This window comes from Monocercomonoides exilis (genome assembly GCF_001643675.1).
Source record: "Monocercomonoides exilis strain PA203 chromosome Unknown scaffold6-2077815, whole genome shotgun sequence".
Lineage (NCBI taxonomy): Eukaryota > Preaxostyla > Oxymonadida > Polymastigidae > Monocercomonoides > Monocercomonoides exilis.
The window spans coordinates 1,281,238-1,308,664 of NW_027150551.1; the positions used below are offsets into that span (position 1 = coordinate 1,281,238).

The 27,427-nt window shown below is 36.9% G+C and overlaps 1 protein-coding gene across 1 annotated transcript; it reads left to right on the forward strand.

Annotated features, from left to right (window-relative positions):
* Positions 1 to 546: 546 nt before the first annotated feature.
* Positions 547 to 27,386, forward strand: MONOS_2225 (uncharacterized protein; the record flags this gene model as incomplete). Its single annotated transcript, XM_067872133.1, has 3 exons — positions 547 to 3,184; positions 3,344 to 18,202; positions 18,596 to 27,386. 3 exons carry the CDS (start codon positions 547 to 549, stop codon positions 27,034 to 27,036), a joined length of 25,938 nt encoding a protein of 8,645 aa, XP_067733903.1. The 3' UTR covers positions 27,037 to 27,386.
* Positions 27,387 to 27,427: the final 41 nt, after the last annotated feature.

Genomic DNA, 27,427 nt, shown 5'->3' on the forward strand with positions numbered 1-27,427 from the left:
TTAATTATTAAAACCAGTATTTTATCGATGACAGGGAATCAATCTTCCTTCTATTTAAATCATTTTTCTAATCTTCATTTGAGGTTATGCCAAATGTTCATAACTTCAATTCATTCTCACCATTCAATTTTGTCAGAAGGAATTGTTCAGATGGAAAATATTTCGTTTAGTTTATTGGAAAATCGATTTATAACTTCTTTTGTGCATTCTTCATCTTTGAAAGGTGTTTTTGTCATAAAGCAATCGTCTTTTTCTTCATTTTCCACAAATCCACATCCAACATGTTTTGTTTCTGGACAAATTGGAGAAACTATTTTTTTGTCCAACGCTTTTGTGAACATTTCATCAAAACTGCATCCGCATTTGGAACAGACAAAGAAATCAAAATATAACATTGCAATGAATTTCAATATGAAAGGGTGCATTTTTACGAATGTTGATAACCCATTAGAAGGGTGCTTGATTAATATTTGGCAAAGTACGAAACGTTCGCAAATATTCAATTCATCATTTACTGGATGCAAGAGATTCTTACAAGTATCAATTATGGATTCTTTTCACGATTTATCCATTTCACAAAAGAAAAGATCATCATCTTCTTCTTTTATAATGTCACAAATGGATTATTCATCAACCGTGGAAGAAGCTTCTTTCAGCGACTGTTCATTCACACGATGTTCAAGAGCATCCGGAAACGGAGGTGGAATTTGCGCTGTTGGAAAGGCATTAAACTTATTGCGAACTCATTTTACAAACTGCTCCGCAACAGGAAGCAATTCAAAAGGAGGATCTATATTTGTAGAAGAGCCGGAAAATACCGCATCAATTGATAGCTGCAATTTTACTTCATCATTATCCACTTCACATGGAAGCGCAATTTCATTGTACACAACGTCTTGTTCCATTGACATAACTACCTGCTGTTTCATGCATTGCTTTTCATCGTCTGGCTATGGAGCAGTTCATATTGATGGCACAATTCCCATCGGAAGCACTTCAAAAATCCAAATGTGCGTATTTGTCAACAATTCGGGGACATACCAATTTGGCGATATATTTGCGGACGGCTCATGTGGATCTGCAATGAGTAATAATAATGCAATATATCAATGCGTGTCTTTGAGTAATGCTCCAAGAATTAGAATGGGATCTGCTGATTTCTCTAACCTTGCAGTATTGCCAACAAATGGGACTTCAAGAGATACAATTTTTGTTGACGGAACAGCAGGATCTGACTGGGACAACTGTGGGTACCTTCAGGAATTTTCTTGTAGGACACTTTTGTTTGCAGTGAATGTTACAAATGTTTCACGATATATCATTGATGCGAATGATGGAGAATATCCAGAGCAGCAATGGAGCCATTCTGAGACAAAAAGAGTATCAATTAAAGGAAATCTAGATGATTTTAGCAGAGTGGTAATAACAACTTCCGACAGCACTTTGACGGAGATTTCATCAGGGTCACTCACATTCACTTCTGTAACTATTCGACATGGAGATACGTCATCTTCTTTGCTTACAGTTTTCCATTCATCCGGATCATTATCTCTGAATAAATGCTTAATTACAACAATTTCAACATCATCTTCGTTTAGTCCGCCCATAATTTTAATAAGGTCAGGGACGTTTGTTGCTGAGAAAAGTAGGTTCGTTGGATTCAAAGGCTCAAATTCAGCGTTTGTTCTAGTTGAAGGCAGTGCCGCAATCACATTTAATGAATGTAGCTTTTCAAATATTAAAAGAAACAATGGAAATGGAGCTTCAATAGAAGCTGCTCTTGACGGGTCATCACGAATGCTTGTGAACAATACAAACATAACATCATCGCAGACAATGTCAGGATGTGGAGGCGGAATTTATGTGAATATTGGAGGAACTCTCGGACAGACTTTGCTGGTCATTGGAGCATCACAAGGAGCAGGCACCGTTGCCTTTTCAAGCTGTACTGTTAATTCGGATGTGCCCACCAATCTTGGAGGAGGCATTGGCATTCGTTTAGGATCCAACAGTGCTGGATTTGAGCTGAATGCTGCCTCATTTTCAAATTGCGGCACCACAAACGCTCCACATGTTTTTGTTGATGCTTACAAGCTTGACAACTACATCTCTCAGACTTCATTCAGATACATAACCAACATTAACAGCGATGAGCACAACTCAACTCTTATAGGAACCAAAAATTATGATAGAAATCGACAAATCCCTTTGATACTTTATCTGAGGGCTGCCTCACCTTCGCCAATTTATGTGAATGAAAATGGAATTGACTTCAAATACTGTGGATCTGAAGCAAATCCATGTTCCGTAATTCTTGGCGAAAGATCGTCCATCTCCAGTGCAACACAAGTTATTAAATTAATGAATCCGTTTTCATTTCAGCAGCATTTGGCCTTTTCAACTTATTCCTTTGATATTTCTTCGCATTCGGATGCAGAGAATTACAAATTTTCATTTTTTGATTCACCTTTTTCGACAAATTATGAAGCTCCTGTTATCGTATATTCTTCTGTTTCTCTCCAAAAGATCAAATTTTCTATGCCACAAAGCATATCTCGAATGTGCAATTCTGCTTTTCTATGCTCATCACCAACAGCAGTACTATCTATTATTTCTTGTGGATTTATTGCGATGCAAGGAATAACTCAAATTAGTTATTCTCTTGTTCGCATTACACAAGGAACAGTCTCTATAAACAACACAGCAGAAGTGCCGGCTGCGTCTTTCAACGGTGTAGCTCTGTTTGCAGCTACAGGAACGTCATCAAAATTGACAATTTTCCAATGGAACAGCTCATCTACTGCACTCAAAACAACAAGCTCGAATGTTGGGCTGATTGATATCAGAGATGGTGCTTCACTTAAACTGATTTCATCTTCTTTAAAGAATATTAATTCTGAACATCCAATAATAATGTGTAATGATGGAGGTATTAACATTACAGAAACTTCGATGACAAACATTACAAGGAATGCTGGAAATGGTGGTGCAGTTGAAGGATACTTGCAAAACTTTGACTGTTCAATAACCTCATCAAATTTTTCACAATGCTCAACCACTGCTAATCTGTCGAATGGAGGATCTTTTTATTTTTCAATTAGTAAATCAGATTCGTTATCAATTTCTGATGTGAAATTCGATCAATGCAAAGCTGCTTCGGGAAACGTTGAAGGAAGAGGAGGAGGTATTTTCATAATTACTTCAACTTACTCGTCTCCTTTCCTCCTGACTTCTCTCACTTTCACAAACTGTAAAGCGACATTTGGAGATAACATCTTTGTTCAAGGCCACAGACTATCATTGTTTGTCAATCATTCCACATTTTCATTTGCATATTCAACAGCAAATACGAAAGAAATGATGGGAACAGACACAAACATAGACGCAAATACGTGCATTTCTCTTTTAGCTTATCTGACAGAAACTGCATATAGTGGATTTGTGTGCGTCAGTGACGTTGGAGTGAATTATATTGATTGCGGCGCTCACCAACTTAGCCCTTGCGAAACAATAAACGGAGCAATCCAATACCAAACATCTGGATCATCAAGCATGAAGCTGAAGCTTGTTAGTCCATTTTCAATGAAAAAAGAAATAACTTTATCTGACACTCAGACAGACATAACGCCTGAGACGGAAGGTCAGAGCGTACTTGTTACTGAAGACCCGCTTGGGACATCGCTCAACGGCTTCATTTCTATTTCGATTGATACATCCATCACTGGAATTACTTTCATATTTTCAGAAACATTTTCTTACAGAGCTTTCATCTACTGTACCGAAAATTCTTTAACTGTTTCGTCGTGCTCCTTAAAGAGTGCTGCTGGAGAGCCAACTGCGGAATCGCCAAGCCAGTTCCATTTCAGCTTCGTTAATTTGAACGGAAGTCGTACAACTTGTTCAGCAACAATGTCCTCTTTGACTGTTCAGAATGCTTTAATGGTTGGAAGTCCGCTTCTGAAAGTTTTCGGAGCCAGCGCTTCTTCATCAATCTCTGACTCTTCATTTGTTAATGTTAAAGCTACTGAAACTACAGGACTTTTCGATATTTCAGCAAATGGCTCTCTGACAATTGACGGAGGCTCGTCATTTTCTGATTGCAATTGCTCCTCTTCAGTTTATATATACGGCTCAAGTGCAAAATCTATTACACTTTTGAGCATTTCTGTTTCTCGGATCAATTTTACGTCGGGGTACTTTGTAAAGCAAAACGGAGGAACTCTTATGATAGATTCTCATTCCGAGATGACTTCAATTTCAGTGAATTCTGAAGGCTTTATAAAATATTCTGGCAAAGATTCTTTCTTCATAGCTTCTTCGTTTTCTGACTTTGATTTATCGGATTCTTTTTTGATTGGCATCACTTCAACGGAATTATCTTCGAATGTTTTTGTTGTTTCATCCTCTTTCTCTTCATTTCACATTAATTCTGGTTATCTCTTGAAATGCACTGGTCAAAGCACGAAAACAGGAAAGCTCAATGCATCTTCTGTTACAGTTCAGTCAATCTCATCAACAAGCTATGTGCCACTTGTTGATGTTCGGGAATTTGCCGAGGGTTATTTTGATTCAGCGCATTTTTCTATGATCAATCAGACTTCAGGATCGATTGTGCACCTTTCTTCTTGCATAAGTGTTAATATTTCTTCGTGCTCATTTGGATCAGTCAACACAACTGATGGTTGTTGTATCGAGCTCGATACAATTAACAGTGTAAATGTAAGCGAGGTTACACTTTCATCAATCGATGTTTTAAACGGCCGTCTTATTCAATGTGAATCTTTAGTTTCTTTGTTTCTTTCCGTTTCATTATCTTCCATCACATCATCTTCATCCATACCTATTCTGAGCATTGACAATTCGAATAGCGTTACTATCAGTTCTAGTTTGTTTTCGGATATCACATCATCTTCCTCTGACTGCATTCAATGCACTGGCTGCGGAGATATTTCGGTGCAGTCGCTTTCTTTTTCTTCGATTTTATTTCAGATTGCTGGAAGCTGCTTTGCCAGCAATGGATTCGATACAGCCACGTTCCAGCAGCTCTCCTTCAGCAGTCTGACTATCCCGTCTGGATACGCTCTTTCATTCTCTTCTGCAGGTAACGTTCAGCTCACTTCATCTAATTTCACTTCTCTGAATATAACTGATGGCGCTGCCATTATCTGCTCCACGCTATCGCAGTTGCGCCTTTTATCAGACAACTTCACGTCGATTAACGCTTCAATCGGATCTTGCATGAAAATTTCCTCATGCAACACTTTTAACTTGAACCAATCGGTTCTGTCTTCAATATGCGGGCATGGAAATGGAGCGTCTGTGTATATATCCGAAAGCGGAGGAAATTCAGCCACGCGGGTTATTGAGCAAACTTCGTTTCTAAACAGCAAATCATTGGACGAAGAAGAACCAAAATTGGGTGGAGCTGTATTTGTATCGTTAACAGCTTATCAATCAATGAGAGTGATGAACTCGAATTTTTCTCTTTGCAAAGTTGGAACAGAAAAAAGCAGAGGAGGTGCAATTTATTTAGGGACTAATGGACTAGGCTGCTCTTTTAACATCTCTACATCTCAATTTGAAACCAATTCTGCTTTTCTCGGAAAGAATCTTTTTTTGACAGGCTCGAATTTAACAGCTTTATTATTCAATCAAAACAAACTGAACAGTTTTACCGCAGAACAGTTAAGTTTATCTGACAATAGAAATCAATTCAATGGCTTTGAAACCCCCGACGTGTCTCCAGTGCCTTTGTTTTTGTTTATTCGCGAAAGAGGCAACTGCACAGAATCTTATGTGGATTCAATAGATCCTGCTTTTGACGCAACTCGTTCCACTTCCATATCAGGTGGACACGATTTTTCTGCTTGTGGGCTGATTGATTTTCCTTGTTTGACTATTCAAGGAGCTTTTCGAAATCGACTCACAGATACAAACTCCGCTACGATTCGAATGAAAAGCCTTTTCACTTTTCATTTATCGCATCAATTCAGCTCTTCTCTAATGTATTTGACTTCATATCCAGAAAATGGCAAAGTTGTGTTTTCTGAAAATATTCAAGTTGGAGATTCAACTTTAGCTGTTTTAACAACTTCATCCTCGTCATCTTCATCTCTTTTTATTGAAAATTCCACCTTTTCCTTACCAAATCGCTTTAGTTCTTTTGATACGTTCCTTCGTCATTCGTCAGGCTCGCAGCTTACTCTGAGAAGACTGAATTTTTGCTCTAATTCTGCAAATCTAACTTTCGATTTTGTCTTACTTCGATGCACTTCTGGTTCTCTTCATTTATCATCCACTACGTTTGAAAAATTACGATGGGCTTCTCCATCAGGAATGTTTCAATCAGATGGATCTGCTCAAATATCACTGGAACACGTAATATTTATTGATACAGCTTCAACTTCGTCACCTCTCATTGGTGCAAATGGACATTCAACAGTAACTCTTGACAATTGCCTGTTGGATGATTCAGATTCTGATGCAAATCCAATTGCGCAACCATTTTTATCTGTTGGTTCAGGATGTTTATTAAAAATGATCGGAACAAACATTACTCACTCAGTTTTATCAACAGTATCTGCAATACAAATTGATAATCCTCAGACAGCACTAATTCAGTCATGCATTTTTCAGAATAACACGAAATTGGAAAGCAACGGAGGTTCAGTTATGATTACAGGTACATCAGGAAATGTTCACATCGAAAATTGCAAATTTGTAAAATCTTCTGTGAGTGGCAATGATCCAGATGGTGTTGGAGGAGGAGCTGTTTATGGCCAGCTTTCTGAGAGTATTGTTTTTATGTTTAATAACACTCGAATGAATGAATGCTCAGCGCCTCTAATAAATAAAGGAAAAGGTGGTGGAGTGTTTCTTGATTTGCTTGATATCAATGTCGAATTTCACTTCATAAACGCATCAGGGGCTGCCATTTGGACTGCAAATGTTGCCGAAAGAGGAAGAAATATATTTTTATCGTCTCCTAACCTCTCATTATCTTGGGATGCTGCAGAATTTGAAGGGTTTGATCCTACGAACTGGGACGATAATGATGCAAGCGGAATTTATAGCTCTGATTCAAGCAATTCAATTCCCTTGAAGCACGTGATGAAGCCTCTTCAGGTAGATATTTTCATTGATAAAAATGGTGTTGATTCCCTTCAATGCGGTTATTCCGAGTATCCATGCGAAACGCTGAAGCATTCTTTTGTTCGGCATAATCAAGAAGATCAAAATGTTACCGTTTTGTCGAGTTTTATTCAAAGATGTGAATTGGATTTGACATCTACATCATTTGCTATTCGATCCGTCTCTGGCCAAGCAAGTGCAATTATTGATCAAGATTCCGGAGAAACAAATTACGTATTCTATATAAATACAACTGCTTCGATAAATAAAATGACATTTAACGTCAAGCAACTTCAGCCATCGATATTATATTTATTCAGAGTATATTCAGGCATAACTACATTTTCTTCATGTCAGCTAACTCCAAGCACAAATGTTGCTGGCTTTAACTTTACTCTTGCAATCGTTGAGAGAGCAACGCTGATATTAGATTCTTTTTCTTTGAATGCTTCAGACTATCCTTCGGCAAGCATATTGACTTCGGGGTGCCCCTTGCTTTGTGCTGAGTCGATTGGCATTCTTTCAATTGCTAACTCATCGTTCTATTCGAGATGCAACTACAATTCTGCAATGATCGTTTCGTCTGGATTCAGCCAAACAACGATTACTGGAACTCAATTTTATAATTTGACAAATGTGCAAGCGCCTATAATGGAAGTAAGAGATTCGTCAAGTTTAACAGTTAATGGTTCGAGTTCCATCAAAGACCTCGTACAAGTTTCATCTCCTTTAATTAATTGCGTTGGAAGATCGACAGTGTTATGCAACGATTCAGTGAGTTTTACCAACATTCAAGCGACTTCATGCGTCCTTTGTGTGTCTATCAACGTCAATATAGACATTAAAACAACCACATTCAATCTTATTTCTTTGCAGAGTAGCACAATCATAACTTGCGAAGATCCTGCGCATCTTAATATTGAACAAAGCATATTTAATAATGTTCAAAACGCTAATGGAAATGGCTCATGTTTAGGAATAAGAGGAAATAATGGAATATTCGATATAAAAAATTCCAGTTTCATTGGATGCTCAGTTGCAGGAGTTAATGCATCAGGAGGAGCGATTTATGCTGTCATTTCAAGAGGAGCCACTATTCCTGTATCATTTAACATAATTAATAGTACATTTTCATCTTGTTCAGCTCCTTATTTGTCGACGTTTTTGTCGAATAGCATTCAAAACAGCAGTTTCTCTGCACGAAATTTCTTATTCACTTCTTCACGAACTAATTCTGATGAAATTGGAAAAGGTGGAGGACTGTTTTTGCATTTGAATGATGCAGACTCTCAATTTGTTCTGGGAAACTCGACGAAATCATCTCTTTGGAACGGAAACGCGGCCGAATATGGAAATAACATCTTCATTTCTTCTTCTGAGCTGATGACTTCAATTATCTCGGAGCATTTCCCAGCTTTTGCGTTTGACGATGCATCAGATCCTGATTTGCAGGGATATGACAACCATGATGAGTCTCTATCAATTCCGATCCGTTATTATTTGATATCTGCGGATCTGTCAATATTTGTTTCGTCTGATGGCCAGGCCGCAGATGCAACAGACTGTGGAAGGCACAATCTTTATCCTTGTCGAACACTTTCCTTTGCGTTCACTCAAAGTCTAACTGACAACGAAGACACGACAATTGTTGGGAATCTCAACCATTCAGAAGTTTTGGATTTGACAAGTGGTTCGCTTGCGATTCGAAGTTATTCGGGAAATTCAATTTTGAATATTCGGCTAAACACGAGACTGGACACATACGTGTTTCAAAGCAGTGTTCGCTTTTCCCTCTTTGATATTTCTATTAAAGTTGGAGAAACACCATCCACGCTTGAAACATTATTTGCTGTGAAAGGCATGCGCACCACAATGTCAAACGTGAAATTAAAACCAAAAAGTTCCAGTGAAAGCTTTTCTTTTTCTTTTGCCAAGGTTACAAGTGGTGTTCTTCAAATGGAGTCATTTTCGCTTGAACTTGAAGGATCAACATCAAACGTCGCTTTATTCTCTGATATCGAAATGCTACAAGCTCAAAGCGGAGGCTCAATTGAGATCGATAATTCGAGATTTTCTTTCAGAAAACCATCCGGATCGCCTTTATTGTCAATTTTTGGTGGAGGTTCAATGACAATCAGGAATACAGTATTCGAAAAAATGCAAAATGTCGACTCAAATATAATTTCTATCACAGATGCAGCTTCTGCAATATTAGATGGAATTACCGTCAGCGAATTGTCCTTATTGAGCACATCTGCAGTTATTGTTTCTTCTGCCAACAACAGTAACATTTCCAACTCTGAATTTTCTTTGGTTTCCAGATCAACGGGTAGTGGATCGTGCGTTGAAATGAAGGAGAATTCAGGGAATTTATCTATTTATTCTTCTGATTTTTCTGAATGCACCGTTACACAAGAGCGAGCGAAAGGAGGGGCAATTCATGCAAATGTGAAAAAAGGTCGATTTAATCTTTATTCAACTTCATTTTCAAAATGCATTGCCCCAACAACAAAAGCATCATCTACATCGACTCCGACTTCCATAGAAACAACTTACACTTGGACCCGTCGCGGCTTAGGAGGTGCTGTATCTCTTCTTCTCGAAGAAACAGAACCAGATGATCTTTGCTCGTTTTGCATTGACACATTAACTTGTGAATCAAACAATGCAGATTATGGTAAAAATCTTTTCATTTCTTCTCGAGACTTGAAACTTTCTGTAACATCTGCAACGCTACCAGCCTTTCAACCTGATAATTGGTGGTATGGGGACATGATGGGCAGTGATGGACTCGATGACACAGAGCCACTTCCTTTGGGCTTTTGCATTCTAACAACAGAAAATATCAGTGTATCAGATGATGGAATCGATAACATTATTTGCGGATTCGAAAACTATGCATGCAAAACGTTGGATTATTCGCAAAATCGTTCAATAAAAATAATGAACAGTACAAGCCAAGCGAAAATTATTATAAACAACAGGATTTCTCAAACTTCCACATTCCGCACAAATAATTTAATTACAAGCATTGTTCTCACTTCCAGTGCTTCTGCCGCTTATTCTGTTATTTCTGTTGGTCCTGGTGCATCTGGAACTTGCGCAATTGAAACTTCGATTTCTTCCTTATTTTCGTTTGTATCTTTTGAAGTGCCAACGACAAGCATTCAAAAGGGAACTTTCACAACTGCTCTAGCGCATACGCAATCGACATTACAATTATCTTCTTGCATGTTTTATCCTCGTAGCCTTGATGCTTCATCTCTTAGCTCTTTCATACTTTGTACGGGCGGAAATACTATTATCAGTAATCTCTTATTGCATTCTGTGTCACCTTCTGAAGCTTCAAGCTTGGCAACCCCATTTTTGTTGGGAAGCGTCAATTTAATAGAAGTTAGTAATAATGCAATGGTTACTCTCGCCAATACTTCGTTTTCATACATCAGGATAAATTCGGGAAACTTCATCAGAACAGCAACTGGCGGATCTTTATCATTGAGCAAAGTAACTTTTCAAAATATTGAAAGTCAATCTGGCTTTATTCTTACGTTTACCAATGGAACTTCTTTATTAATTGCAGAATGCACCTTTGAGAATGTGAAGAAAACTCTGAATAACCAGCAAGGAAGCCTTAACATATACAGCAACAATGCCGAAGTGAATATCGAATCTTCAACATTCACTGACTGCTCTGCTGTTGGGTCTGGTTCAACAGGTGGCGCAATCTGCGTAACATTAGCAGGCTCTGGTTCGCTCAAAATGTTGGATGTAAGCTCTTCAGAGTGTTCTGTTCCTTTTACATCGGACGGATCAGGAAAAGGAGGATGCATGTATTTGGAAATGATAAAGGCTGATTGCATAATTTCCTTTTCAAGAACGTCTTTACGAAATACTTGGACGAACAACAAGGCAACTGTTGGCAACAATCTCTTCATTTATTCACCAAGTCTACAGCAAACAATGCAAAGTGGAACGTTTGACCTTTTTGGAACTTGTGACACTTGGATAGATTTTGATTATGCAGGCGCATTGACTTCTTCTCCGTATCAATTTCTTCCTCTCCAATATTTTCTTCTTACCCGTCCAAGTCCGCTAGTTGTGACGAGTGCTTCAAGTGGAAGCGATTCTCCTGTATGTGGCTTTTTGAATTATCCTTGCCAAACTCTGAACTATACATTGGCAAACGTTGCAACAGATGCAAATCCCGTTTTGGGCATATTGAATGAACTGAATCAAAGCGCTCCAGTCACATTTGAAGACAGAGAACTTATAACAGTGACTTCAGCGCAAAGCCCAAGCAGAGCCATTCTTCGAATATTGGCTACGAGTTTTTCATCAGAAAGCATCTTTGCAATCAAATCGAATGTTGTTTTTAATTTACTGCTTTTTTCATCAACTTTGTCCAATCCTACTAACATCAAGCAGATGTTTCATGTGCAAGCGAACAAAATTCAATTTGTGAATTGCCTTCTAAGTCCTATTGACTCGTCTTCTGCATATGTGTTTTCGTTTGTGAGATTATCTTTTGGAGAGACAATTATCAACACGTTTTCCTTTAATACCTCTTCGTATCATCAGCCTATTTTCACCCTAAGTCAAATGCTTCTTCTTGAAGATGGAAATTTGCAAATTTTTCAATGCAATTTTGCATATGCTGGATCCGATGGCGTTGAGCTGATATCTGGTTTAAAAGGAACTTTGAATATTTCGCTAACAACTTTTTCTCATATGAATTCTCTCACACATCCAATTATTTCTGTGAGTGGACCTGTAATATTGCAAGTTGAAACCTGCACTTTCAATGATCTTTCAAGCGGGAGTTGTGCAATTAAGCTTGCTGAGTGCAGTTCAAATTGCCAAATATCCGAATGTACATTTGATCAAATCACGCGATCTTCATTAAATGGATCTGCAATATGCATTACTGCTGGAAATGGTCCTGTCATTGTTAAGTCCAATAATTTTTCTTTTTGTCGCTCAGCTGGAGATTCTTCAAGCGGTGGAGCTATGTTTTCCTTGATTGAAGAAGGGTCAAGCCGAATTCAAATAAGCAACAATTCATTTTCTGATTGCTCAACTCCGTTTGATAATACGAAATCTGGAAAAGGAGGAGGTTTGGGACTGTGTATTATGAATACTCAAGCCAGCTTATTAGTTACGAACGGCTCAGATGCAAAATGGAGTAACAACAACGCAAAGATTGGAAAGCACATGTTTGTTGAAGCTGATGATCTGATGGAAGTGGTGAAGCCTTCATCATTTGTCGGGTTTAGCACAACAGAATGGGAGCAGGACGAGTTTTCTGGGATCTACTCTTCTCAGCCAGATTTGGTAATTCCTTTAAAGCTGTTATTTGTGGAATTAGCAACTTCATTGCTTGTTTCAACTAACGTTTCTTCAGCCACTGATTCTCCTGTTTGTGGAAGAAGTGAAGTTTTCCCTTGTGCTTCTCTTGAGTATTCATTATTACAACATGTTTCTTCTTTGAACAGCGCATCAATTTTGGGCCAAGTGGAGCAAAGAAGCCAGCTTATCATTGAAGACGTGCAAAAGACACTCGATAAATCTGGGGATAAAGCTTATATTCTGATTAACCAATCAGCCTCAATATCATCAGTTTTTCGAATAAGAGCCAACTTTACTGTTAATAACTTAATATTCGGTATATTAGCAAACACAGCTGTTCTTGAAGCTGCTTTATGCGTTGAACAGAATACGCTAACAATGAGTAACTGTGCACTTCAGCCAAAAAATGATGGAAGCGCAGAATCTGTGTCATTAATTATTGTTAGCGGAGGAAGTTGCTTCCTTTCTTCATTTTCATTTTACGAAGTTACTGATGCTTCTTCAAAAGCTGCATTATTTGTTGGAAAGCCATTTGTCTTTGTGAATGATTCAGGCTCTTTTACTGCAAATGACTGTAATATAGTTTCAAGAGCTTCTCAGAATTGTCCACTTTTTGAAGGAAAAGGAAGATCGTTAACATTCGTTAACTGCATTTTTTCAAATTTGGGAAATGTTACACAGCCATTAATCTTCATAAGCTCTGGTTGTATTGGCGCATTAAGTGATTTTTGTGCATTTCGAAATATCCAATCTACCAATAGCGATATTATCAGGGTTGAAAATTCATCTGAAATATCTTTGACTTCAGTAGAAATTGCAGATTCATCGTTTTCAGGTTCATCTTTCTGTTGCTGCGAAGCATCTTGCTCTGCGACTATTTCACTGTGTAATTTTACTGCGATCAAACGATTATCTGGAAATGGCTCTGCATTACACTGTGTTTTGAGCAATGACGGCAAGCTGAGCTGCCAGAATTGTCAATTTGTTGAATGCGCAGTAAATGGAGATGAGTCAAACGGGGGTGCTCTTTTCTGCTCAATTGCACCAACAGCCTTGACGGCTGTTCTGGCAAATAATTCTTTCGAAAAATGCTCGGCGCCAAATGCCACGCTCAATGGAGGACTTGGAGGCGGCTTCTTGCTGCTTTTAAGTGAAAATGGCGGAACATTTACGATCAAAACAACATCCGATTCTCGTTGGGTGGATAATTCAGCGAAATATGGAACAAATTTATTCATTGAATCTGTTGCTCTCAATGAAGTTGTTAATCAATTGTCTTTTATTGGATTTCAGACAGATTTGTGGGGAGATAACGATTTCTGCGGATATCATATACCAAACGAAATTGATGTTGTGCCTCTTCGCTTTTTCTTCACTGACTTATCATTACAAGTGTTTGTAGATGACACGGGAATCGACAACTCTGCCTGCGGAGACAAGGATTATCCTTGCAACTCATTCAGCTATGCATTTTCCAAACTGGGTTCAGGAATTCGAAATGTGAAGATTGTCTCAGAAGTGAAACAACAAGAAACTTTGGATTTATCTGAAGGCAGCGTAATTATCAATGGCCTTGGAACAGGCTCAAATGCGCTTGTGACGATCGAACAAAGCGAAAGCGATTCTTCAGCTTTATTTAATATTTCTATTCCTTGGGAATTTATTTCGGTGACTTTTCAGATTTGTGCGATGCAAAATTCAATAACATCATGCTTCTTGGTTTCGCTTTCTTCTCTTTCTCTTCATTCATGTAAGATCAAGCCAGCAACTTCCACACTTAGTGTTCCGTTTTCGTTTATAATTATGAATGATGGAAGTTTGGTGATGAATGATGTTTCATATGACCTCCAATCCTCATCTTCAACTGAACCACTTTTTTCATCGGCTTCATTAATTAAATTGCTTGGAGGAGAAGCCATTATCCAAAATTCTTTATTCCAGCAGAGGTCTTCAGTTAATGCCCCGCTGTTTTCTGCATCGGGCTCATCTATATTGACCATCAGCGGATCATCATTTACAAAATTGAGAAGTACAAAATCACCAATTATTTCCGGAAATGAAATGGCAACTGTGAATTTAAATAGTTTTGAGGGTTCTTGCACTGAGTTTACTGATATCAAGGAATCCCAAGAAAGCCTTGTCGTAGCTTCTGATTCGTCAAATCTGAAAATTGAATCAGCAGTGTTTTCTAGCATTGCTTTGCAAAATGCATCTCTTATCAAGTTTAACTCCCAAAGGTCACTCAATTTGACTAATGGAACAATGAATTTAATATCCAAAGGAAATGGGAAAGGTTCTTGTTTCGATTTGGTAGCTGCTCTAAGTTCAGAAATTATTATCAACAGTAGTAAATTTTCTGGGTGCGAAGTTTTACAAGAAGAAGCAGAAGGAGGTTGTGCCTTCTGCAAAATTGATGATAACCAACCGACTGTTTGCTTTATTTCAAATCAATACAGCAATTGTAAGGCTTTGACGAATGGAAAAGGAGGTGCAATTTCTTTGAGTCTTACTGTTTCTGATGCTCAATTTTCTTTCGCCAATCGTACAACTCCAGAAGGCTTAAAACTTCAAAGTGTTTTTGCTGATAATTTTGCGTCTATAGGGAATAATCTGTTTATAACTTCACCTTCTTTAGCGTCATCAATGCTCCGGTCTCGGTTTGAGTTCTTTAACTATTATGATACAACCATATATCACTCGTTTGATGATCAATGGAGTTGGAATCGGAATGATTATTGTGGAGTTGACAGCATGACATCCAATAGCATTTTATCGTTGGGATATTATCTTATGGATCAGCACGATTCCATTCATGTAATGAGCGGCACGAGGCAAGGCCATGATGTCACAAACTGCGGGTTTTATGATCATCCATGTAGAACACTCACCTACGCTATTGAAAGACAGTTAACTCCTCGGACACATCACGCAGGCAGACAATCTATAAAGATTATTGTTAACGAATCTGTTTATGCAAAGCAGCCTGTTGCTTCGAATGGTAAGCCATTCATTATAGAAAAGGAAAGCGAATCTTCAAATGATTATTCTTTGCTGATAATAGAAAGACTGAGCGATTCAGAGGCAGAAAGCCAGCAACCGCTGGATGATTCGTTTTTCGTTTTTGATTCAGAAACTAAATTTTTATCTTTATCGCTTATTGTACCAAAAGATTTAAATGGAAGAAAACAACTTATTTCTCTTCTCGCAAACTCATTAACCATTTCTGATTGTCAGCTTCATTCTGATAATACTGCTCCTTTGAACTACGATTTCTTGTCTGTGACCTCTGGGTCTGTTGTTATCGAACAATTTTTAACGAATAACGGTGATTCTTTATTTGCAAGTGAAGTGTATGCGCCATCATTTGGTGAATGCTCATTTCTATCAACAGCAAACAGTAGCATTCAAATTGTTATTAGAAACAGTACTTTTAAGGATATTAATGTTCGAGGAAACACCTCATTGATGAATCTCGGTAATAATGTTGTTTTGCAATTGGAAGGGACTTCCTTCGAAAGTATAAGCCTGACTTCGCCGACATTTCCATCTTCTTCTTCAAGTTCGCATCTGATAAACATGTTACAAAACTCGTCTTTGATTGTTCGGCCATTGGAAACAATTCCGTTAAAAGATTCGCATTTCACCTCAATTACTCTTCAAGAAGGATCACTGATTCGATCAATATATCCAAAAGTGCTGTATATTTCTGCTTCTTTCAACGATATTAGCACAGCAAATGGCGATGGATCGTGTGTGCAACTAGGCAGCACAGATTTATTTGCTTTAAGTGCTCCTGATGAGTACAGCATAACTCCAAGTCCAATAATGTCTTCAATTCAAATCACCAACTCAGCGTTTTCTTCTTGTTATGCAAATAGCAAAACTGCCAAGGGAGGTGCACTCAAGCTACTTCTCCAGCAAGGAATGCTTCAGACTAATATAACAAATTGCTCATTTGAACGTTGCATTTGCCCAGATGACGATGAATCAACTGCAAAAGGAGGAGCAGTGTATCTTCATCTGGATGATCCAGAAGTTAGATGGTTCTTTGAGATCTACAATCAAACTGCAACATCAGATTCAGTGTTTTTAGATAATGAAGCGCGATATGGCAGAAACTTATTTGTCTCGAGTTTTAATTTGTTATCTTCAGTGAAACGAGAGCGCTTCAACTCATTTAATGATCAATCTTGTTTGGACTGTCTTTCAGCAATGGAGGGTCATGACTCTCTTGACGATTCGATTGTTGTATCGTTGTGCTTCTATTTGATGAACCTGTCAAATGAGCTGTATATCAGTTATCAAAGCGATGATCGCAATATATGTGGATTTTTAGACTACCCTTGTAAGACTCTTCCTTTTGTTCTCAATCGATATAACGGAGCAGAATGTGTTGTTTATGTGTGTGAAATGTTCGAATTTTTCGATGAGTATGAAATAGCAAAAGACAACTTGTCCATTTTCCCAAAACCTCTTAGCGATGGACCTAATGGAATCATCAGAATAAATGAAAGCAGAAATAATTTAAATGATGGAATGTTGACAATTCGGAAACTTTTGCAGATTGAAAAAATAAATTTTGTATTTGCAACAGATATATTAAACTCTGCGTTCATTTTCTTGGATAGAGGTAGCGCATCTTTGAAGTCGTGTTTCATTAATGTTAACTACAGTGGAGGCATCTCGTTCTCTTTTGCAACAATTGTTGGAGGAATTTTTGAATTGAATGAATTTTCATGTTCACAACTGAATGTGTTGTCAACGTCTTTAATTATGTCTCAGCAGAAAACAGATTTGGAAATATCAAATTCTGAATTTCTTTTCACACACTTTTCAGAAGGTTCAGTTGTTTCTTCTTTTTCGCAATGTCAATGCACAATTTTAAACACAACGTTCGAGAATATTACTTCAAATGGAGATTATGGATCATGTATAAGATATTTTGAGAATTCGCTTGATGATCCTTCTGTTTCTACATATGCTTCTTCTTCTTCACTTTCTGCATCCACAACTTTGTGCAGTCAGTACAAAAATTTTGATCCTGTCTATCCATTTTCAATCACAAACTCATCTTTTTCACGTTGTCAGATCATTAATACAACTTCGTCATTACAACATGGATGGGGTGGTGCACTGTTTGTCTATCTGTCTCAAGATAGCTCATTTTATTTAAGTAAGACTTCAGTTATAGCATGTAAGGCTCCTTTTGGTGAAAGCGAGCATGGACGCGGAGGTGGCTTATGCCTGCTTCTTGGTTTTGACACGCTCAGCTGGATTGTTAACTGGATGACTTTTCCAGAAGATACAAATCTTCAACACCAAAATGATGCAGCAACTGGAAAAGACCTTTTCCTTTTGGCGCCAAATTTAAATAAAACTGTAAATTCAATTTCATTACCATTCGTTCATCCTGAAAATGAAACTCATTCTGATTTTAACCATTTATTCTGGATTGGTCACAACTCAGGCGAGGAAGTGCCAATTCCTCTTCCTTATTATGTACTCTTTTTTGATACAAACACATTCATACAACCAGATGGAATTTCTGAAACCTGTCCAGAAGCATTTGTTTCAGATATGGGGGTTGATTCAACAGCCTGCGGGTTTTCGAAATATCCTTGTTTAACGATGCAATGGACAGAAGGAAGGTTAAAAGAACGATCTGACTTCAACTGTTCAATAATAACTGTGATATCTTCTGTTACTCTAAAAGAGGAATTCGAGAGTTTGTTTGAAGCTTTGCTTATTAGACAAATCAATTCAAGAGTCTTTCTTAAAGTGGAAAATGTTGAAAAAATAAATTACAAAGGAGTAATTCAGAATTCTCGAATATTAACATTGAGCAACGTCAACTTGAACATTCCAGTTGTGATTAATCATTTAGCTTTAATTTATCAAACACAAAATTATCTATCAATTGATAATACCACCATTCAATCAGCGGATTCTTCGTTAAATGCGTTTTCTTATCCATTGCTTATTGCTGATGGTGGCCATACAGAAATTAGCAATCTACAAATAATTTCTGACATATCAACTGAAATTACTCACTCATCAAACGGGATCAGACAAAATGATAATATCATTCCATTTACATTTAATTCTTCTTTTATTATAGTTAGGAATGAGTCAACAAACGTTTCATTGACAAATGTCGAGTTGAAATTTTGTGATATTAATGATTCGTCATTTATTACTGCACACAGCAAGGCAAATACCTGTATAAAGAATATGACAGCAAGCTTTATAAACTTGCGCAATGCTCAATTTATGGAATTTCAGCTTACCGAATCTCTATTGATTGAAAAATTTATTGTTCAAAACATCTCCAGTGATGAAAGCCTCGCATTCATACGTGGAAGGCAAATTTCTTCTGTTAAGGTTATTGAGTCGCTGTTTGAACTTGTTTCAACAGAAGGAGCTGCTATTTTCGAATTTGAAGATTGCATGAATACAGTTTTTGAAGAAAATGAGTTTATCGACATTACATCAAGTAGTTCTTCCTGCGTTGTTTTGGTTAGTCCTTTGGGTGATGTATCAATTAAACAATGTGACTTTTCAAAGGTCATCAAGAAAAAGTGCAATGGTTCTTGTATTCTTATTCTTGAGCAACATTCGGATTATGCAGCTTTGCACAATAGCGAAGAAGATCCATCTACAGAAGAATCATGTGTAATAGATTCGTCAAAAGTATTAATTAATGCGTTTAATTGTTCGTTTGATTGTTGTGCGCTCGATACAGAAAACGATGCTTTGGGAGGCGCTTTGTGTGCTTTTTTGGATGAATCATTAGCACTAGTCGTAAATGAAACACGCATATCTTCTTGCAGCTGCCCTGAAAACGCTGACTATTCATCATGCGGCGGAGGCATTTATTTATATCTTCATAACTTGCAATCGCAATGGATTCTTTCTTCTCCAGTTTTCCCTCTGCTCGGTGAGTCAACTGCAAATAAAGCAAGATTCGGAAGAGACTTCTTCTTATCTTCCTTTTCTCTCCTTGATAATGTTAACAGATGTTCCATTCAAGGAGTAATTATTCCGGATGAATTAAATTCGATTGATAAATCGTCTCTTCAAGGATTTGATAATCATCAAAATCAGACTGCTATTTCGTTATTGTTTTACTTGATGACTCTTAATCAAACATTTCTTTTTGTCGATTCCACTGGATCAGATGTAACAAATTGCGGATTTCGTAACAATCCATGCTGCACTGTTTCTTATGCATACTCTCACAGGCTCATTTCTACTCAAAACATCACAATTCAAAATGAGACGATATTTATTTCGCATTTTGTTGTTTTAGAGAATGAGTTGTGGATTCGCCCTCTTCTAATTGAAGGTGAAGAATTATATCTCTCAACGAGCCGCATGCTTTCTCAAAAAAATTCTTATAATTCTGAAATGCTTTCTTCTCATTTGATGCATAACTCTAAACGCAACGAACCCACAAATGCACTTATCGTAGTTGAAGACGATTCAGACAATCCAAGAGGTGATCTTCCCGGTTCAGGTGATATCGGAGTGGTAGTTATTTCAAATAATTGCCACATAAGCCATGTTACATTTTTAATTGCTTCAAAGTTGAATGAATGGGATTATTTGTTCAACCAACGTAGTTCGACTTTCACTTTAGAGAACAGTGCCTTCAAAAGACGGAGCAATACTTATTCAATTCAGTGGTCTTTTATCTCTGTAAGTGGTGGTTCTTTTAGCTTGGTGGACTTCGCTTTTGAACAAGAATCAGATGATGTAATCTCTTCCCGGTTAAATACAATAAGACTAAGTGAAAGTGGTTCTGCGCCATTTTTCAAAGGATGCACGTTTCTAAAGGCTTCAAATCAAGGAGTTGTAGCTTCTGTGAAAGACTTGAAAATCAGTGATACACAATTCGAAAATGATCTTCCATTCTTCACTTGTTTAAAGAAAGCCCAAATGACAATCTCTTCATCTTCATTTTCTCTACAAAAACTAAGTAACTCTGTTTCTTATTTCGAGATAAATGATGGTTCATCTTTAAGTATCTTAAACTCTTCATTCAACACGATCACTTTAAACAGTTGTGATCCATTCTTCAAATGCCAAGAAAATGCATGTTTCACGCTTGTTGATGTCAAATTTTTATCATTTATAAATCCTGGAACTCAAATAATTTGTTTAGAAAACGATTGCAAAACTACTTTTACTGAATTGAACTTTTCAAGGATCAGCGGTCAAAACTATGATGGAATTTGCGTTTGCATAGGCGATGCTGGTTCAACTAGCAGCGGATTTGATACAGAAGATATTCATATTTCATTCAACAAAAGCCACTTTGAAGCATGTTCTACCAATCAAACTTCCGATGAATCAATCTACGGAGGAGCTATAAAGCTTTGTATGTCTCCAGATAATGTGCTGAAATTTGAAGAATGTGAATTCAAAACTTGCATCATACAAACTGTTGATTCTGCAAATCATGTAAATGACGATGTAAACTATCTTTCTTTTGGAGGTGCGATTTATTTATCACTTCTTGATGCAAGCGTCAATTGGTGTATCTTATCTAATCCTTTCCCAATTTCCACGAGCATAGAGTCCAACAAGGCTGTCTTTGGCAACGATCTGTTTGTTTCGTCTCCAAACATGACAAAAAGCATCACCACAGACACAATCGCGTTTCCTATCACACCCAATATTCATTCAAACGAATTGTCGATGTACGGCGATGATTATCAGAATAACAATGAAATTCCTGATAGAATACCTTTGGTATTTTTCCTTATAGCGCTTCCATCTTCTGTGTACGTATCTGAAGTTGGTGATAAATCTGCTATTTGTGGATTTCCAACATGGCCTTGTATCACTGTGAACGAAGGAATTAAACGGAGGCAGCAAGAGGCAACTATTAGAGGAGATGAAGATGCACCGTCTAAGATAAATAATGTTGACATTGTAATCAATAATAAAGAAGACATTCAAGGCGAAGTTACGTTTACACTTCCTTTACGCATTACTTCAGAAAATGTTGAAGTTGATGATAAAACAACATTCAAAATGGAAACTCTCGTTATTCATTCGTTAGAAAACGAAGTTTCACAAATAAATTTTGTGAACTTGGATGATTATTCGGGCTTAGTTGGAGTTTTGCATAATTCTGGTTCCAATGTGACTTTTATTTCAACCACTTGCTGCATCTGCAAAACACAGATTAATAGTGATTATATTTTGTATTCTTCAAAAGGAGAACTTCGATTGGTTAATTGCAATGTTATAGTAACTTCATCTTCAATTTCTCTTGGAAACCACTTTTCAGGAATTGCAGGTGGTATTCTAACTTTGAATAACTTCAGTTTTGATCCGTCTGGCACCAACACTTTTCAAAAGTCTATTTTTATGATTTACGGCACAGATACAAATTGCTTATTGGCAAATCTTTCGTTTTCAAATTTGATTGGACAAGGCTCGTCTAGTCTTTTCCAGCTTTCGGGAAAGCCATCAATAGAATTGAGTGAAAGCAATTTTTCGAATGTGAAACTTGACAAATCGCCAATCATTTCTTTGCTCTCTGCTCAAAAATTGCAGCTCAGCAAAGTCAAATTCTCTGATATTGAAAGAAATTCAACAAATGGAGCTGTTCTATCAGTCCAAAATTCTTCTTTGCGAGCTTCTTCATCACTTTACGATCTCGTGAGTTCTTCTGGTTCTTCGTTGAATTCATTAAACACAAGCGTAATATTGAATAATATAACTTGCTCAAGAATTTCTATCAAAAATACATACCAAATTAAACAAGGAGGAGCATTGTATGCTGAACTTAGCAACAGTATTTCATTCAAAGTTAATTCATCGAGCTTTGAGGATTGCGACGTCTCCGAAGAGCCAAGAGCAGATAGTCGTGGAGGTGCAATATCTATTATTCTAGATGGAACAAGCATTGAATGGGTTATTGATAATCCACTGTTTCCAGACCACCTTTCTGATAGCTCAAATAAAGCACATTTTGGGCGAGATTTATGTGTTTTATCTCAACATCTGAATCAAAGTATTACAGCAAATTGCATACCATTTGTTGATATTGCGAGCGAAAATCGATATCTGTTTGATCATTCTTCACTTGTTGGTATTGAAGAAGAAGATTCAGATTGCTATATTCCGTTACCATACTTGTTGCTTAGATTTGAAACTGATTCTTTGATACCAACTTCGTCTGAAAATTGCGTTATACATACTTCTTCAAATGGAGATGACACCATTGCATGTGGTTTCGTTAATTACAGTTGTAGATCAATTCCTTATTCTGTTCAACGTGCTACAAGGGTAGTACCTTCTTTCAATTCTGTGCGTATTACCATTAATGAAAGTGTTACACTTGAAAATCAATTTGCCATTCCATCAAATGTTGCTCTAATGATATCCCGTACATTCGATTCTCGGTTGATTTGCGTTAATTCAGATGTCAACAATGACAATAACAAGCTTATAATGAAAACTGCTCCTTCGTTAACTTCAGGAGGTCTTCTTGTGAATAATAATGAATTATATTTAAATTCATTGGTTTTTATTTTATATTCGAAATCAAACTGCTCGCAATTTATTACAAATCGTGGGTCAATACTTGCAATTTCGGACTGCCACGTTGAAACATTCAATGCTGGTGAAGTTATTGAAGATCTGTTTATAGTCTCGACATCTGGGACTTTATCCATAACGAGCCTTGTCGTTTCATTTTCTTTGGAACTTTTAATGGAAACAAGTGAACATTCAGCTCTATCATTTGTTAGAGGATTCATAAACATCGATTCAAAAGAACAAAAGCCTTCGTCTTTTTCATTGAATAATTGTTCTTTTACAAATATACTTCTCGAAGAAGCATCTCTGCTTCATCTTTCAACACCTTTATCAGTATCATTATCTATGTGCAATTTTACAAATGTTTTGAACACGAAAGGGCATAGCGGATGTTTAACTTATGATCGCAATAATATGTTGATAAGCCATCAACTTACGATAACTGATTGTATATTTGATTGTTGTTCTGTAGAAAAAGCAGAAGAGGGAAAAGCGAACAGTTTGAGTAATTTGTTGGAGAATAACAGCGGAGGAGGGTTCTATGGGCAGTTATCTGAAGCTACAGAATTGCTTATCAAAGATACTCATTTTGTAAATTGTACAGCTCCATCAGGATCAGGCTCATCAGGCAAAGGAGGAGGATTTGCGCTTTATATTTCAGCTGAAACTTCAAAATTAAAATTAGAAAGCGAGGTTTTATTTGGTGATAACAAGGCTGAATTTGGATATAACGTTTTCATATGTGCAAAACATCTTTTGAGCGTGGTGAATTATACGACTTTTAAGTTTATTGTGCAAAACGAACAAGAGGAAGATATTTTGAACGGGTGTGAAGGATACGACAATTTAGATGATTCCCTTGTGATTCCATTGAAACAATTTTTCAGAGACGCTCCTGCTTGGATTCATGTTATGAGTAATGGGGTTACAACTTCTGTCTGTGGATTTTCTGACTATCCTTGTTCCCAATTGCATTATGCGGTTGAAAGGCAGACATCAAATCGGCAAGTTCTTATTCATGATTATTGCGTTGTTAAGGATCCGATCTTGTTTAATAAAGCCTCTTATAATATTACAAGCTCACTTATTCAAGGCGAGGTTGAAACAAGACTTGAATGGGTTGAAATAAGGATTGAAAGTTCTTTCTTAGGATCAGGAATAAACACATCTACTCTTTCAACTTCTGGCTTCTTTGAAATATCGAGTAAAGCTGCTTTTTACCACATTATGTTTTCATCAACAGCATCAATCGCAGGAACAGCCCTTTTTCGTGTGACTGGAAACACTCTTTCGTTGACAAATTGTTCAATTCGTCCAATTGTTTTATCCAGAGAACGAAATCAAGATGTGGTTTTCAATTTTTCGTTAATTGCTTTAGAAAAAGCGCGTTTGGAAGTTCTAAATTCAACTTTTTCGGGTGAGAACTTCAATGCCTCCATGCTTTTAATCGAGAAAGCGAGCAATATCACACTCACAAGATTTGTTGTTGGAAATACACAACTATTTAACAGCTCAATAATAGAACATATTAACACCGAACGGCAGGATGCATATTTACTATTAAGTCAATGCGAATTTCGTAACATTTCTTCCACATCTGCACCTGCTTGCATCAACGGAAGAGCAGTGAAAATACAAATGAGTGAAGCTATCTTCAGCCAATGTGATTCGAATGATAGCAATGGAGCATATATGCATCTGGCATATTTAACAATTGACGTGACTAATTGCTCGTTTTCAGGAACAGGAATAACTCAAAATCCATCGCTTTGTGAATGGAACGACTCCATTATTTCCTTAAACAACTGCAACAGTACTTTTGACATGTTTAATCTTGAACTTGCGCGCGATGGTGGAATTTCTGTTAACTCCGGAAGTTTGACAATGACAAAAATGACTTTTGAAAGAAACAACCCAAATAGCACTCACTATCCATCTGTATCTCGTAATGTTCACTGTATAAATGGAACAGTAATGATGCATCATGATAATACAATAGCTGATGCAATGTATCAGCATGAGTGGGTTCTTTCTGAAGGGTGCAATGTTTTTGTAGACGACGAGCCAGTATATTTTTACTTCGAGCCAAGCGTCACTCTTTTAAGGCGTTCAGATCAAACTGGAACAACAACTCCTCTTGACAGCATGCTCAAAAATTCTCTTCATGAGGATAGACGGAATCACGAAACAAATAGTCAAATTGCAACAAATAGGAAAGGTATTAAACGACTTTCTGAAGAATCTGCAGATCCTATTCTTGTTTCATTTACCATTGATGGATCTTTACTGCTTCCGTGCAATCTTTCTGTTGAGCTCTATACTGTCCTTGACAATGGCACAGAGATCAATCACGATAGAGATCATCAAATAGAGAGTCTAAATGAAACAACATTAATTGCAATTATTGATTACAGGAAAATTAAGATGCAATCGCAGAGTTATTCTTCATTTTTGTCGACTTATTCTAAAAATTCTGATTCTCAAACAAACAAACTCCAATTAAGAGTGGTTTATTGGAATGAAAAAATGATAACTCGAAGCACACAGTCTTTCCTTATTTCAACATTCACAGTATTGTCAAATGAAACAAAACCTCCAGTAATCGACAGCGGTGGGGATGACAACACATCCTCAACCCCAAGTGACTTTGATAATGGACAAGTTTCATCAACTTATTGGACTCCAACCGTTATAAAGTATTGGATTATCATTGGCAGTGTTATAGTATTTGCTTTGATTTGCGCACTGATTATTGTCTGTATTGTGATAGGAAGGCGTAAAAAGAAAATAGAAGAAGAAAACTCAGATGATCAGGAGTTAACGTTCGTTGATATGAAAAACAAACAAAATGAAAGAATCCAAAGACATTTGTCGGATAGGGACTCACAAAGCGATGTTAACACTGAAGATGAAGAGCATTTACAAGCTAATCCACTTGCGCCAACGCAGGTTTCTCTTATTTCTGATTATGCTACATCTTCGGCTATTCCTTTGTCGACTGATCCATCTTCTCACTCCGTTAATACGACTGGTACAAAGAAGAAGAATCGTCGTTCGCTTATTCGTCAAAATGATGTGCAGGATTTGCAACCTGATGATAATACGGATCGTAATCCGACAAGTGAAATATCCCAAGTTTTCGTTCAGACTAATCCTCCTTCAAATTCATCGAAAGAAGGAAATCACGGGCTTAGGATTGATCAAATCAGCAATGAAAATGTTTCTGACTTGTCGAAAAATAGAATTGACGGGTCAGACAATAGAATATCGAAAAGTCAACGCAAACGAGCTCAGAAACCAGAAAATACAGATGACAATACATTCTCACCTAATAATGATACTCAACAGAAAAAGAAACAGAAAAACGGAAAAAAGAAAAAGAAAAGCATTGGGAAAAGGGATGATAACACGGAAATAGCTGCTTCTCCTGCTCCTGAAACAAGAAGCATGAAAAAGGAAAGGGCAGAAAGTGAACTGAATGATGATGTTCTATTAAGGACGGCTACTCAGTGGATGAATCTTCATCCTCCAACACCAGAATTTGACGAAAACGATCATAACATGAATTTGCATTTCGAACAAAAGAAATCCAACTTGGTAGATAACTGGACAGCAGAGGATAATTTTACTGAAGAGGAAATGGAAAATGAAATTGAAGGTGGTACAGATGTGGAATTGGATATGAATTTGGTGGGGAAATGGAACATCGAAGCAGGGCAAGGACAAGGAATGGATTTTATGGACGAGTGGGAAATCGGCAACAGCTTTGATAATTTTGATGAAAATGACATTTATACTGGTATTTCACTGGACTCGTTTAAGTTTGAAGAAAATGACACTTTTGGTACAGCCTTTGGTGCTGAGGCTTCTTTCGGAGTGAACATGATTAATCAAGCAGATGATCAAATCCAAAGGGAAAAGAAGCACAAGAAAAAGAAAAAGCATCAAAAAGTTGTCAATACAGATGTTTTAAAAATTAGCACTACAAGAAAAGGATCAACTTGAATAACTCAACGGTAAATGAATTAACTCTTTAATATTGTTTTGCTTATGTTTATTGTTTTTGTTTTTGTGCTGTGTTGACAACAAATATTAGAAATTTAAAAAATACATTTTTTTTTTTGCTTATTTGTTTATTTTTTTGTTAACATTCTCATCTTTTTGTGAAAAGTTAATTTAAGCATTCGATATTTAAAATTGTCTTCTTAGAGAAATTTGCTTTTAATATTTGTGAAAATTCATTTCATTTCATTGTATTATGAAATTACTTTTTTTTGGAATTACATTTTTTATTTTTCCTTGTATCTTGATAATTTTCACTATGTGATAAATTAATAGCTCAATTAATCAATATATATTTTTCGTTTTTTGTTTTATTAACTAGTTAATGTTTTCA